General features: G+C 40.2%; 1 protein-coding gene across 4 annotated transcripts in view; it reads left to right on the top strand.

Annotated features, from left to right (window-relative positions):
* Nucleotides 1-16794, top strand: part of SDK1 (sidekick cell adhesion molecule 1) — a 963741-nt gene that overhangs the window by 509242 nt on the left and 437705 nt on the right. For all 4 annotated transcript variants that reach the window (XM_034963556.4, XM_063605603.1, XM_063605604.1 and 1 more), the window contains one exon: nt 7165-7298. In XM_034963556.4, the coding sequence (XP_034819447.2) occupies nt 7165-7298 (134 nt within the window). The remainder of the gene's footprint in view (nt 1-7164; nt 7299-16794) is intronic.

Here is a 16794-nt window from a genome sequence, read left to right on the forward strand (position 1 = left end):
CTAGACAGCATCTTTCCTAAAGGAAAAGAATCAATTCTATTTATGACACATAAACACATGTGGAGAAAAGGCCAGGGATTTTCCAGCACTAAAGTCTTGTAAAGTGGGTTTTAACGTTCGTGGCATCTGGGTGGAAGTATCCGAAGACAAGTTGTTTCTAGGCCTCTTTGCTAAATTATTACATGTACACTCTTGAGCAGATGGGCTTTGTTTTAGGTAATAGAGGCTTCTGGTCATTTTATGACTCTAATCTGATAATACAGTGACCTAGCTGTGTTTTTACAGAAGCCTATTAACTAAAACTCTAGGAAGTATTTGATATTTAGCCCCTAGAAGAGGACAGTAGATGACATTTACTGTTTTCTTACTTGCCAGTCACATTCTACACCTGAGGAACCAGATTCAGACTTAGCATACATGGAATTTGTAACTTCTGAGCCAGCCTCATTCACCTCACTACCTGATTTGCACTTCATCAGTGTCCTTTTGATGTCAGAATTGTTATCCCCATTTTACAGATGAGAAAGCCAAGTGATGAGCCTGTGGGAGTAAAAGCGGGGCCAGATCCAGTTCCACTTCTCTTGCCCCACCCAGGTCACAGTTGCCTGATCACGTTAAGGGCCTCTCTATATTAAGACAGAATATCATGGTGTCATTGATGGTGTTACTTCCTGTCAACTGTGATCATCTTGTTCTGGTAGAAAAATAAGGTGTCTTCTCTGCAGACCACGTTAGATTTTAACTTTAAGTCAGGTTCGACGCTACTTCTGGTTCCAGGAAACTCAGGGAGCTTGTTTGGGAGAAGATGCAAGAGCTGTGAGCTCACATCTTCTTTGGGCTTTAATTCAGAGGCCGACAATGTGCACCCAGGCAGATGTCCCTCTCTGCCTCTTTTCTGACCACCCACCAAAGCCCCTCTCTGCTGCTGCTGTTGGCCATGGTGCTGGGAGCAGTCAGGGAGCCCCAGGCCAGCCCCGCAGTTCAGGAGGGAGTTGGATGTGCCGCCTGGCCGTGCAGAAGCCCCCGGCCAGAGCTCCAGTGGAAGGCACTTGGGTAGATGGTCAGCAGGGATGGCATTTCCTCCCACGCCACCTGCAGAAGCAGCCTTTCTGTTCCTGAGTTATTAATACCTTGTAGGCTAGAGAACTGGGTCTGTCTTGCTAATGTGATATCCCATCAGATTTTTACACTTTCAGAAGCTATCACTAGGGAAACAGATGTGGTTGGACCTGCGTGCTTTGTGGTGACTTTGCTGCCTGTGTGGCGTATCTACTTTTCCTCTAAAACTCTGTAAAATGAACAGACTGGCTTCACACATTTGGCACTTCATACTGCCATCACTTATCTTTTTATGCCTTTGCAGCTCTTGCCAGTAAGATATCCCCTTACTTCAACAACCATGTTTTCCAGTATGTCTTCCCTGGACAGTGTTAACACACACAGTAGGCACTGCAAAGATATTTAGAAAATGGTTAAATTACTCCTGTATTTGCTTGGGTTCCGGGTGCCTGAATGTGCAAGCTCAGAAAGGAATAGTCAGAGTAAAAATGCAAATACAAATACTTAGAGATTCCCTTCTTTTTCTTCATTAATTTAACCCACATTTATCGACTACGCACTGTTCGGCTCTGTGATTAAATACTGGAGGATCCTTGTGTACAGGGAAAACAAAGGTGTATCTGAACGTATTTCAAATCCAAAGGATTTTAAAGGAGTTACATTTTAGAAATTCCACCCTGCAACTTACCACACTTGGGTCTATATTTCAGAGTTGAGAGACAGTCAATATAGAAGAGTTGGACAGAAGGTGAATTCACGTAAATTCAATGGAATTTTCCCATATACTTGCCGTTATGAGATTAACAGTGACTATCCTAGGAAAGGATGCCCGCGTAGACTAACTTGAAATGTGTTTCAAGGCATGGGCCATTATGGTAACTAAACTGGTGGAGGCTTGACTGGTCTTTTCCTGCCTCTAGTTTCTTCCCTCTCTGGTCATCTTTTGGTCTTTCTCCTACTGCAGAAGTATAACTTACCCTTTCCTGAAGAATCACAGTTCTCAAGTTTAATGGCTTTCTCCTCTGAGCGAGCCTGCCTGCCTGAATGCAGTTGTGCTGAGCTGCAATCCCATTTGCCCAGGACTTCTTGGTCTGTGCTAGGGATTCATGCATTCTATTAATGAACACAACTCAGCTAGTGGTTTCTGTTGGTTTGAAATCACGAGAAACAGGTTTCCCGAATTCTTTCTTCTTTTGCTTTTAAGATGTTTTTCTTACACCCAGAGCAAATGGTCAGCAGCAAGTGTTTGCTCTTGATGGAATAAACATATCACTCTGGCGACTTAACATGTACTGAGCATTCAGGGACTCATTAGTGCCAAAACTACTTGAAAGCAATTTTAGTTCTTGTCGTTGTACAGCTAAGGAAAGTTCATCAATTTCTAAGTTGTCTGCCTTGAACTTGCTTAAATTGTGAGGCATGAGATCCAGATTATAGTCAGAACACTAAGCCTTGGAATCAACCCTTTTAAAAGTTGCTTAATTAAAGTGGAGAATATTTTGAAGTGGTTTTTTTTTTAAGATTTTACAAACTAATATTCTTCATCTTCCTGCACGCTGACCTTCTGTTAATGTACTTGAAGGTCAATTGAAACTAGTCAAATGTTACTTTAACATTCGTAGTGGTAGAACTATAGACTCAAATTATGCTTCTATGTTTAATGGGCAAAGTTATTATTTTACTAAACATTTTACTGAATTTTCATCATAATGTATAAATTGATGTGGATATTACCACCCTAGTTTATGGTAAGTGTTAAAGAGCAAAATACTTATTGATAACCAAAGACAATTTATATTTTCATGGAAGCCAACGGATGGGTTACAGTGCAAGTTTTGGGAGCGCATCATGAAAATGTTCACATCATGAAAATATTTCTGGACACCTCCTGGAACTCTTCCCCTTGGGTCCATAGACACTCTTAAGGGAAAGTTGTTAAAGTGCCCCCTGTTACTTCTTACAGCTTGTAAGTACACCCAATCAAAGCTCTATGGGACATGAACAGTGTGTCCTGGTTCAGGTTAGTGTCTCCTCCACTCTGAGCAGGGAGTGGGGTTTCCAATAGTTGCTGATTAAATAGTGAAACAGTTACTTGATTCTGCTCCAGTGGTGATCAGGGTGAATGTATTCTCTTACTCTTCCTTCCTGGTCTTCAGGCACCTATGCAATGCCCAGTGGGCTGTTTTCACCAACCATAAATCCTGTGCTTCCAGGATTCTGACGTCAGTATCACGTCCCTGAAGGCAGCTGATCTGGTGTGGCCTGGGGAAGGCCACACCCCCTGGCCATGTAAACATAGCAGGGAGCTTCCCAGTCGATGCCTAGCAAGGTGGCCCTCCCTCCCCCATGCCCAAGGGGTGGGTCTAGCCATCATCTCAATGCTGGTGGTCAGAGACCCAGCTAGCTACTCTCTTCCTCGGATTTCATCTTTTCTGAAATAGAGAACTATGATTTTGCCTAGTACCTCAGGAGAGTGTTGGAGAACCAAGTGAAGAATGGCCAGAAGCACTTAGCAAGTGCTCACTGGAAATGGTCTTCCTTTACTGAACTGCACAGATACTTTGCTCATCATTCTCAGCAATGAAAAACAACAGATTGATTTCTCTCTTGTGAAAACCCTTCCTGTGCTTATAATTCGTACCTTAGGACCGGTTAGCTTGTTCTTTATGATGTAGCAGTGTCTTCTCCCGAGCAGCAGCTCATCTCATCCATATTGTACTCAGTTATTTTTGTTCCTCTTCTCTTTACTACTATCCCATGGAATTGGGAGTTAAAATGACGAGGTTTCATTTTTAAATGTATAAATATGGGGGAAGACTAAGGAAGTAATTTTATTTAAAGCCACACATACATTTGTTTCAATAAAGTTAAAGGAAAATCTCTCAGGCCAAATATTATAATTTTTCTATGAAGTCAGTGTAAGTTTTAAATGTGTAATCTGGAGCTATGTTATAATAAGGCCAGGTAATTCATATTATGGGCAAAGTATTCAACTTTGCTACCATAATTACTTAGCATGCCCCTGTGTTCTTTTCATTACCTTCTGATAGCAAAAGTGATATTTATTGTGGAAAAACTGGAAAATATTTTAAAAGGTAGAATCAAAAGGAAATAGCCTGTAATTGTACCACTCAGACTAACCACTGTTAACATTTTATGTGTACACACATATGTAGAAACAGATACATAGGACTTATTTGCAGTGCATAGAACACTTAAATCCAAAAAAGATGTTATCGCATGTGCTGTTGTGAATCTGTATTGGCATGTTTTGACTTCTAGTGACAGCAGCCCTAACTTATCAAGGTTCAACAGGAAGTATCTGAGCTCATGAACCAGGAAGTCCCCAGACAGGACAGGCTGCTGGATGGTTGGTTCATTGGCTCTATGAGATCATGAAGGACCCAAGTGCTTTCCGTTCTCTCTATTCTGCTGCCACAGTTATCACCTTCATGTGAAGGTCATTTCTATCATGGCCATAACATCACCACCATGAACATGTGGGACAAAGTGATCAAGACCCACACCTGATGCTGGGAATGGGGCCAGCTCTCTTGTGTTGCATGGCTGGATTGCAGGGGGAAGGCATGGTTGCCACGACAAAATCAGGGCCGCTAAGAAAGAAGACAGGATGGGCACACGATACTTGCTTTACTGTCTTTAAACATGGTTTTCTTCTTAAGGTTTACAGCAGTTATCAGAATTTAAAATTAAAATGAATGGTTTTGGATGTTTTATTTTCATTTAAAAAGTCAGTCTCTTGTAGAAATGCTCTGTTCAGAAAGATTTGGATAGGAACAAAGACTTGGTTTCTGGGAAATTAATCTTCATGATCTCCAAAGATGTAGCATTTTCATGGTGTCTTTTTGGCAGCAGCAGTTTTTTTTTTTTTTTTTCATGAATTTTGACTTAAACCTTTATAGAAATTAAAAACTAAAAGAAAAAGATGAGCTTAAAGATAAAAGTTATAATAGATGGAAACTTTAATATTTTTATCTTTATGTACCTTTTTATTTTCAATACTCTTGAAATAATGCCATAAAGAATATCGAGAATTCATGGATATTTTATAAGGATAATTCTGAGAAACAATAGGCATATTTGAAATTACTATGGTAAAAATCAGATGTCAAAGAAAAAGTTACATATTCAGTTTTGAAATTGTACTATTAAATGTGTAACTTCATGTGTAGTAAATATTCATATTTAATTTTAGCTGCCAGTGTAACATATACTAAAATAAAATGGAACAATTTCTATGGTTCTATAAAAGAATCTATAAAGGAGTCATAAATAATTATAATAAAACTCTATTGAAATATTTTTATGGGACTAAAAATTGAAAACTTCCTAATAGGGAAATTTTCATAAATGAGACATGAAGTAAGTTAGTCATAGAGACCTCAAACAGTAATATATCCTATGGGAACCCTGAATAAGCAATAACTTCTTAAGATAATTTTATATAATGTGTAAAAATCAAGAGTTTTTGCAAAAGCTCTGCAAAAGGTAGCAGGAAGAAAAAGGATTATTATAATGCTAAAATTCCTCATGAGAGATTACTCATTTTGCATGCTTTTAATGTTACCAGAATACAGATTTTAGATGATCTGAATCTGAAAGTGCTGTAACTATTCCCTATAGAGTACCACAATTGTGGTGGGTAACACAACTCACTCTAGAGACCTAAGATGTTTCTCTTGTTTTTGAAATAAGAGCTTAGACTAAATGATATTTTGGTGCTCAGAATGCATCTTACCTTCTATGCCAAATTCACCAGCCAATGAATAGTTTACTCACATTCATATTTATTTTTCTTTCTTTTTTGAGACAGAGTCTTGCTCTGTCACCAGGCTGGGGTGCAGCGGCGCGATCTCAGCTCAGTTCAGCCTCCGCCTCCCAGGTTCAAGCTATTCTCCTGCCTCGGCCTCTGTAGTAGCTGGGACTACAGGCGTGTGCCACCACACCGAACTAATTTTTGTATTTTCAGTAGAGACGAGGTTTCACCATGTTGGCCAGGATGGTCTCGATCTCTTGACATCACAATCTGTCCACCTCGCCCTCCCAAAGTGCTGGGATCACAGATGTGAGCCACTGCGCTCAGCCCATACTTTTTTAAACAAATTTTACCACCCTCATCCACCTCTTTAACTGGCAAAAAGAATACGGAATTATAAGTGAAGGATACCATAAAACACCCATTTCAAATAAAAGTTCCTTGGATGAATGGAAGTTGTGTCTTTCTTGTTTTTATTCTTTTTTAAAAATTAAGTATAATGAGAGTCTTTCTATGGTATGATTGGATGAGTATTAATCTGCCTGTGAAAACACCTAGTCCCTTCTCTGCTGTTAAGTTGCTGTGTTACCTAGGACAAGCAACTTAACTTCTGTGAGCCTCAGTGGCGCAGAGAAAGGGCACGTGCATTAAACGAGTCTCAGAGATGCCTTTCCCACTAGAATCAGGATGAATGAGAAGGTCTTGGTCACGATCAAGAAGACTGTTTACTCATCGTTTGCACTTCTAAGACATGGGGAGATAGTACAGGTGAAAAAGACGTGGCCTGGAGTTAATAATGATGGGAGAAGTTAAGTTGAAGGGGAGCAGCACTGTGCCCATTGGCGACTTTCCTTCTACACACCAGTGTAGATATCCATACACAAAGCCTCTGATGAGGCTCCCCTGAGGTGGAGAAAACCACAACTAATTCACTTGCCCTGGGTCCGGGTTGTGGTGGTCCAGCCTTCTAATTGAAGGGATTCCTTCTAACTGGTCTTGTTATGCATTCTCAGAGGAGGAACCTCTGAGTTTTAATGAACTCTGGATGTCTATGTTCCAGAACATTGTCTTCTTCATAGTCAAGTGCTGGCACAGATGTGGAGCACCCGGTAGGCTCAGACACTGGGGCTGCAGTGTGCCAGCTGGATCGGAAGAGGCTCTCTCTGGCATTGTCGTATTCTTAAAGTTGGCCTGTGTATTGTTTTTGTCCTTCTAGCTCTTCTTTTATGCTCTAGGCATTCCTTTATAGTTGGCCTAATTAATTTTGTCTTACAAGTAAGAAGTTCCCTGGAGTAGCTTTGACACTGTCCTCTTCTTTTCTGAAACAGAGCCATCACGTTGGAGAATCAGCTGGTGATCCTTGCCACCACAACCAGTGATGCCGGGGCATACTACGTGCAGGCCGTGAATGAGAAAAATGGAGAAAACAAGACAAGCCCATTCATTTATTTGAGCATAGCAAGTGAGTTTTGAAATCCCAAATGGTAATTCTGCAAGCAATAAAAACTTGCTTTAATCAATAACCACTGTCTGACGGGACATTTTGCCATAAATTTTATCTCTCTAGTGTAGTAGTTATGGTTTAATATTGATCCAGTGCCAATAGTTTGGAGAGCTTTAGGGCTCTTGCTTTCTTCAAAATGATATGTGGAAAAATGTGAATCTAAGTGGTACTTCTGAATGCCAGATCTTTTTTGGGTATTAAAAAAAAAGTATTTGCTTTTTATACACAGTCAATGCATATTGTTCCTAACAACAAGAAACTTTCAATTTAAATGAATTGTATCCATGAACCTAAATCAGGACTAGATTAGGTATAGATTATATTCTTTTAATCTAACAAGAAAATCTTTGAGAAATTCTACATATTAAGTTGTACCAAAATTAGCAGTATTTAAGCATAATCAGTTGATCATTTTTTCCACCTAATTTAACTGAAAGCCTGATTCTTGAAGACAGTGCACACAAATCATCGGTATTTGTCAATTTTATTTGAGGGGACTTTAGTTTGAGTAAACTTAGTTTTACATGTTTGGACTTTAAATTCTACCAGCAAGAGTTAATTGCTAAAGAAGGGAAAATCACCCAAAGCAGGAACTCTGAACTAAACTAGATTCAGACATCCATATCAGAAGGCTTGTCATCAGATGTTTGCAGCATGAAGCTTCATGGTATGAAATGAAATTGTCATGCGGTTGAGAAAATAGGGTTGAAACTAGTCATGGCGGATGGTAAATTTCAAAATATTATTATCATATCATATGAGTGAATTATATTGATTTGTTTGTATAGTAGTGGATTTTATCTTTTTAAAAATTGTCTTGAAGGAATCGTTTCCCCTGCAAGTGGTTTGAAAAGTATGTGGGGCTAGGCGTGGTAGCTCACACCTGTGATCCCAGCAATTTGGGAGGCCAAGGCAGGCAGATTACTTGAGGTCAAGAGTTCGAGACCAGCCTGGTCAACATCGTGAAACCCTGACTCTACAAAAAATGCAAAATTAGCAGACATGGTGGTGTGCACCTGTAATTCCAGCTACAGGGGAGGCTGAGGCAGGAGAGTCACTTGCAACTAGGAGGTGGAGGTTGCAGTGAGCTGAGATCATGCCATGGGCAAAAAGAATGAAACTCCGTCTCAAAAAGAAAAAAAAAAAAAAAAAGAAAAGTATGTGGGATGGAGTGATAGTATTTGCCTCACATGGCCCTCGAGGGGTACAATTACCTTAGGCCCAGTAGAATTTCCTGGGTGAATCTTTGTAGCAAACTCTGGGTGCAGGCGTCTGTGGGAGTTAACTGAGTGGGGTCTCAGATGCCTGCCTAATTGGTCCCAAGTGGCCATGATGTGCTGTCATCCTGCCTTGAGCTCCTTAATTTGAGGAATTGAATCTTGCTCTGCAGAACGTAGACTTGGCACAGATTTAGGATGAGTGGGGTCTTTGCGATGCCTTGGAGAATGATGCACGTGGATTAGGGGTGGGGTTCACAAAACCCAGTGCATGCTGTACTATGATGTAAAGGAGGGTCTGCATTAAGAATTACAGTAGAAATGAGGATGATTTATTAAGATTTTTTCCAAGGGTTATGATAAAGAATGGAAATTGTATTATCAAATCGATTGTTATTTTAATGATTCCAAACTTTACAAGTAGAGCCATTTATCTTGTTTAGCAAATATGAATCTGTACTCAATTGTAATATAACTACCAGGATAATAATGAGTCAAAGGGGGTGAAATTCTGCATCAGAAACAAGGAAATTGGCCTTCCTCTATTAGAAGAATTATTCCACAGAAACTGGTTAACATCACAAAGTTATAAAACAGTCCTTACCTAGTACTTGCCTACCTCCCTACTCTGTAAGGGCCAGCAGAAAATAAAGCGAGTACAGTGAATTTGCAAACTGCTGTACTAACGTAATACCATGGTGTTAGATAATTGGAATATGTAAATTTTTTTCAGTAATTTCAGTTTCTACCCTGACCGAAAAGTATATTGAAAGCTGCTCATAAATATTATAATTAACTGGCTTGCATTTTGTTCCTTTGTATGTATTTTTTAACTTTTCATTGGCACCAGGTAAAAATGTGTAAAAAGTGAGATACAAGGCAGTTGATGATACGGACTTATTTTAAATCTTAGGACAAAACCTACATTTTGTTCCTTTATGAATTCTTTGCTTTTTATGAGGGCCAGGTAAAATGGGAGAAGTAAGGAGATTGAGGAAACTGCCTTATTTTAATTCTTAGGAGAACCTTCTTGGTGACAAACGGGATTTAGCTAAATGTTAAATGGCAACCAATTATGCTTTTTTGTTTGTTCGTTTGTTTGTTTTTTTGCTAAAAGTTTTATTTTGAAAACCTCTAAAAGTCAGAAGTCTTGATTAATCTGCAGAATCCCCCATAATTGTTTAAATTGTGCTTCTTTCTGGCATGCAGTGAGGGCTCTAAGCAGTGAACACTGCAGTTCAGGACCTGGCCACCCTGCTCCTGGTGAGGCTGTGAAGTATTGAAGGATGCGTCTCTTCACCAGATTTATTATGAAATTAGATATTCTCAAGACCTATTGATACTGGGAGTAAGATAGAGTGTGTTCTGCAGACTTAGATATCTTTTTCTTCTGATGTAGGCTTTTGTGGAAACACCACACAAGATTGAGGAAAATTTGTAAAAACTTTCCAGCCAGCGTTTCTGAAAAATCAAAAGATATTACAGCCAATTATCATTTAATGAAGATACATTTTTCCTTGCTGTCGGGAGAATAAAGCAGGGAACCTTTATGTAGTGAACACCGTAGGGATGATCGGGTACTGGTAATTAAATTCCTGGTGGATTGTGCTGTAATTAGTTTAAAATCGGAGTGTCATGCAGCCCCGCCTCTTGTTTGCTGTTGTGGTAATAATCCGTTCCTTCCTTGAGGACAGCACCGTGTTAGAGTGGAGCGGCAACCAGGCCTAGCCCTGTCTCAAAACATCTAAATAAGTGATGCGCTGTCACCCAGCTAACAGGAGGAAATAATACATTTCCGTCAACAACCTTGTACTTGAGAGTTCAAAAACGTCACCCCTTTTCAATTGCTAGATACTGTGGCTACACCTGAAGCTTATGGGAAGCAAAAGATAAAGAGGTTTTAGATTTAAATATTTTTTTTAAAGAAAGCATGACTGTTAGAACTGAGATGCAGTCCCATAATGGTACTGCCTGCTGTTTAGTGCATATTTAGTAGATGGCATTATTATCTCTCAACATTTCTCCCCTTTTGCGTGGTTAAGAAGATAAATTCCAGCATGTTCTGAACCGATATTCCTGTAGGGAAGGAGAGGATTTCCCTGAACTCTCCACCCTGCTGCCCTGGTGAGAGCTTGCTGCCATCCCAGGGGTGGATCCACTTTGAAGTTTTAATGTGATGTGAAGCCAGCAGATGTTAAGGACATAGGTGGGACTGTTGAAGCATCCTGCATGAATTTTTCATGGCCAGCTCCCACTGCTCAGGTGCACACCAGAAAAAGAAGGGTTTGGGCCTGCCTGAGAGTAGATGTGTCTGTTCCGAGGTCAGACCCGGGAAAGCTTTATGAACCTGTCAACCTATTTTTGGCTTTTGCTTTGAAGATTTTACATTGAGTTAACCTTTGTGGAACAGAACTTCTGAACTGAATTACTATGTGAATAAGAGTTTCTTCCTTTAATAAAAAAAAAAAAAGCCACAGTTAGGCGATGAGACGAATTCTATACAGTGGTTAATCAGTCATTGTTTATACGCCATTGTACATGCCTTAGACATACCATGAGTTCTGATCCAATATTCAAAATGTCCAATGTAATGAGATTCTCTACTAGGGATGAAGCTTGGATTAAAAAGAAATGACTGCCTCTCTCCTTCCTGTTTTTTTCACCTCTTTCATTTTAATGTCTCCTCTTCAAACAACATTTGCAGATAGGGTATCATTTCAGCTGATCCTCCTTCAGGCTGACAAACCCTTGCTTTTAATTCTGAAGACCACTTAACATTCTTTTGTCCTCTATAATGCTAATTTAACTGCAGACTCATGTAGGGTTAGTAGTTGAAAGTGGATTCCTGAGAATGTCCATGAACAGTCGTTTGAGAGGACTGCCCTGTAAAACATGGCTTTTGTGTGCCCAGGTACAACTCTCTCCTATTTTCCTTGCACCGTTAACATTAAAGGGAGAGAGGGGAACAGGCAGACGCCTTCCAGATGGCCTCTGACTTGGCTCGGGTTCCTAAAACAATAGGAACTGTTTGAAATATTACTAAAAACCAATCTGGGGCCTAGCCCCACATCACAGATGAGCAGTTTAGAACTAAGCATAGTTTTATAGATTGTATGACACTTTACTGCCAGAATTTTTCAGAAACATAAATAAGAAGTCTATTTTATAGTCAAGTCATGAGTTTAATCATTTAGCCATGCATCGAGCCTGCTGTATGGAGTGAAGCGTGAGGCATGCTCTGCCCTGGCCTCCTGAGCTGGTGTTGGACAGAACTAAGTCTAGGCCATGGTCCCTAATGCTTTTCCGTAAACACACCATCAGGAAACAAGCCTTGAGCATTTACTCCTTATGCATGAACACCTAGTTACTTATCAATTCTAAGCATTAACCATCAGACAGAAGAGAGGACGGAAATCAGCAGTGCTAATCACGAAGGTTCCTTTCCGTCTTTACTTGACGTCTCATGGCGCAATATGCACTTTGTGAATGGAAATCCATATTTTACTTGATTTTCTTGATACAATCTAGTTTTTTGGAAAAATTCTTATGACATCTGGTTATAGATAATTGTTTCTTCTTGGCGACGTGGCTTCTACTGACGACACAAGTGTTCCTGCTGCCGTTTGTTGCCATCTGATTGTGCTGGTGTTGTGAGTGACTCAGATCTGTGCTTTCTTCCCAGAAATGCCGTCGTCTTCAGTTGTCCACTTTGTGAGAGTTAGTTTAGATAAAACGAAATACACAAATACATAAATCCACCTCTCCGGGCAAAGGTGAAACTGCATCCCATGCCTATGAGGGCATCCTGTCCACTTCTCTGACAATGAGAATTTTCAGACCCTTCCTTGGGATAGCTTGCGTACAGAGTGTCACCTGGGGCCACCCGACCAACAGACTCAACCTGCATAATAAATAACATTGAAACTTAGTTTCCTTCTTGGGCTTTCGGTGAGAAAACATAAGTTAAAATACCAGTTCTAATATTTCGTTTCTGTGCCCCAAATGGATGGATTGGGGAATGAGTTTTAGAAGAGAAGTGTAGCTGGTGGCTCCCAGCAAGACTTCCCTCACCACAACAAAGACCATCATTCTCTCCTCACCCCACAAGGCAAAACCGGATTGTTTCTATTGCCCACTCATGCCTCCTTCACCATATCCCCATCTCTTCCCATCCCAAGGTGTCCTCTTTTCCCCTGTGTGATTTATTTCAACCTGATTTCACTGTTGTTAAATCTTAGGAAATCTAATCTGTCTTAAATCTTAGGTTAAGCTATGATCATTTGCCCTCAAAGTTTGAACACATTTGGGGTAGCTCAATATGCCCAGTTTCCCAAAGCAGCAGTCACTGGTCTGAGTATCACTCAGGATACATATAGATTTCCAAGGCGTAGGCAGACATGTAAAATTTCCAAAGAACCTATTTTCAGTCCTTTCATATTCACATTCTAAAACTGGATCTGAGGATGCCTGAGGTCAAATTTCGCAACTGCTCCTTTCTTTCCGAACGAGATGGAAGGCTCGTGTCTTACTCATCCTGAATCTTTAACACAGGCAATTATCTGAGGGTGTAAATGCCCAGGTGCCAACCAAAGGGAGAATTCTAAATATCAGGGGCAGAATTGAGAAAGTGAAAGACTCTGATAACTGAGAAATAAATGATTTTATAAATCAGGTGTTTTCAATCTTTTGCTGTCTACAAAACGAGGTGGGACCTACATGTGTTGTCAGCTGACACTTCATTACAAATAACTTGATAATTGCTAACTGTAACACAGTCCACTTGTTCTCAGGACGGAAGAGATTTCTAGCCCCTTTGCAGGTGCAGGGCCATGTCAGTGGAATAAAGTGTCACTTTCAGGCCATGTGTTTAAGAGCCAATGTGTTACCTTCATGCTCTCCCTCCCCTTTGGGGACAACCATGGCCAGGCCACATATTGAGCCACAAGATGGAAGCTGTCTGGATATTTGAATCAGTACAGGGGAAGAATAGCCCGGGAGGGCCACCCAAGCAGAACTGGACTCGTTATGAGTAAGAAACAAACCTTGGTATGATAAGCACTGAGATTTCAGCATTTATTTGTTATTAGAACAAAGCACGTCTGTCCTAACTAATAAATTACTGTATGACAACAGGGTGCATTGCCTCACGCCTGTAATCCCAGCACTTTGGGAGGCCAAGGTGGGCGGATCACCTGAGGTCAGGAGTTTGAGACCAGCCTAACCAATATGGAAACTCCATCTCTATTAAAAATACAAAAATTATAACTGGGTGTGCTGGTGGGCTCCTGTAATCCCAGCTACTCAGGAGGCTGAGGCAGGAAAATGAATTGAACCTGGGAAGTGAAGGCTGCAGTGAGCCGAGATCACTCCACTGCACTCCAACCAAGGCGACGGAGCAAGACTCTCAAAAAAACAAAAATAATAATAATAAATAAATAAATTACTATATGACTTTTGGCATATAACTTAGAAGGAATTTAAAGAATTGAGAGATATTCTATAACAAAATTTCTTCCATTTTCGTCTGTTGCTTTATATGAACGAAATTTTATCTATGAAAAAGAAAAGATTAGAATTAAACTTTATTCCTCATGTCATTGAGAGATGCATTTCTAGTTTTTTAAAATATAAAACCTATTCATCAAAATTTTTAATACTTTAAAAAATTAATTGAATGTCAATAATAATTGTAACAATAACTCAATCCAAGAGAAGGTTTGTTTTGGTTTGGTTTGCCCCCAAGTCATATGGTTAAAAATATTTTTTTAGGAATTTTTTGTTCTTTTTTTTTTGGACACAAGGACTCTGTCACATGGACTGGAGTGCAGTAGTAAGATCATGGCTCACTGCAGCCTCTAACTTCTGGGCTCAAGCAGTCTTGCTGCCTCAGCCTTTTGAGTAGCTGGGACTACAGGCATGAACAACCATACCTGGCTAATTTTTTAATTTCTTTTTTTTTGTAGAGACAGTCTGGCTATGTTACCCAGGCTGGTCTCAAACTTCTGGCCTCAAATAATCCTCCCACCTTGGCCTCCCAAACCACTGGGATTACAGGTGTGAGCTACTGAACCCCACCAAGATTGAAATTTATACGCATAGTTTTTTCAGAGGCTGTGATATGGTGATTAATACAATTCTTTGAATCATGTGTTTTTTAAATGGGTGATGCTGTGTATCAAATCTTTAGACCTGCTTATCAAATATTTAGATTCCTTTGAATACATATAGATGTGCTGCAGTAGTTTTATTAAAATATACCGAAATAGTAAAACATTAAAATATACCAGAAATTATGTTCTTTTTAGTCCTTCAAGTTTATGATGAAAAAATGGTAGATATCAGCTTAAAACGTAAGAAAGATACACAGTTTTACAAAATTGTTTTAGGTGATCTAGGAACAACAACTGTTTGAAGCTATATGCAGATGTGATTATAAATCACACATGAGAGTACTGTTGATGACCCTCTAAGGGCATACAGAGAGGAGAAGGCCATAGCATGTCTTGAGACCTGACAGATATCGTCACGTATATTTTCCTTCTTAGATTCCACGACAGCCCTGTGAGTTAACAATCAACTCTGTTTCAAAGCTGAGGACACTGAGGCTCTAAGAGTTTAGATTATTGACCCAGATCACAAGAATAGTCAATGGGAAGTTTGAGGATTCAAGCCAAAGTTTATTTGTCCCCTCCCAAAACCCTCGTTTCTCCTGTGAAAGCAGAACAACATATACCGTGGAGGCTGGGTGTGCTCTTGAGGTCAAAACGTGTCCAAGAGAGAAGCCCAAGGAGAAGGCAAAACTTGGGAGGCCATCCAGCAGGAAGGCTCTCTGCGAAGAGCTCTGTGTGTGCAGACCTCAGGGGAGCTTGGTTCTGTTTTAAAAAAGCAAGTCTTCTGTTCTGATATCAAAACCACTCCCGATCAACATTCATTCCAGAGAACAGCAGTGTGCTGTGGCTCAGCAGCTTTGAGGCTGGCACCCTTTTGCAACCCCAGTGAGGCACGTTTGGGCGGACAGCAAACACAGGTTTGGCTCAAGGGTGCAGTGGGAGATGCGCTGGAGTCAGTGCTTACTAATGGAGCATCAGAACAATAAGTCACAATTTCTGATAACAAAGTGGTTGTTTTGTTATCAGTAATGCCTTAGACAGCACATAGGATATAAAGTAAGACATGATCTGTCCCAGTGGATTTATATGACTGATGTGCGTGATTACGCTCCCTAATTCCCAGATATTGACATCGAACTGTTGTGGCAGATTTTGCACAGTGAGTAAACTTCACCCAGGGAGTAAGGCGAGCACTTGGAGAATTAATTCACCAAGCAGAACTGACCAGTTGGATTCAGCAGAGGGACGATGAGTATTCATTTACTTCTCCCAATTATGCTGCGATTATTGAAAGATACAAATTATTCAGTAGTGATTTGCCTAATCGGATTTTTTACAAACTCCTCCACATAGCTCATTGTTAGTAATTCCTCCAGTCTACCTTCCCTTCTGTCCCCTTGTTAAATGTCTCAATTTAAATTATTATATTCAGATATTTAAGCATAAGAGTTCTTTAATTTTAGCAGTTTGGGGGCTAGAACTTAAAGTAACCCTAGTTTTGTTTTGTTTTGTTTTGTTTTGTTTTGTTTTGTTTTGTTTTTGGAGACAGGGTCTTGCTCTGTCTCCCAGGCTGGAGTGCAGTGGCACAATCATGGCTCACCACAGTCTCAACCTCCTGGGCTCAAGCGATCCTCCCACCCCAGCCTCCTGATTAGCTGGGACTACAGGTGTACACCACCACACTTGGCTAATTTTTAAAAAATTTTTGTGGAGACAGGATCTGCCCATTGTTGCCCACGCTGGTCTTGAACTCTGGGGCTCAAGCAGTCCTCCTGTCTCGGCCTCCCAAAGTGCTGGGATTACAAGAGTGAGCCACTGCACCTGGCCTGACAATTTTTACCTTTGATTCTGGAACCTAATTTCTTAGACTTAGCCGGCAGCGAATGCCTGAATTCAGTTTATAGGGAATTGAAGATAATTTCATTGTAGAATCATATTATGTAAACGTAACATTTCAGAGTATGTAATATATTGAGAGTGACCCAAGATTATAACTTATGCATTTTCTTTCTAGCTGTGATCACTCTAGATGTATAGTCATTGAAGTACTTTGTCTACTCTCCTTGTCTCTGTAATTGATATGAAAGTTAAGGAATTTTTGGAGGGCACAAACAAGGGGGATGGAAA

The sequence above is a fragment of the Pan paniscus genome, chromosome 6 (assembly GCF_029289425.2).
Source record: "Pan paniscus chromosome 6, NHGRI_mPanPan1-v2.0_pri, whole genome shotgun sequence".
NCBI lineage: Eukaryota > Metazoa > Chordata > Mammalia > Primates > Hominidae > Pan > Pan paniscus.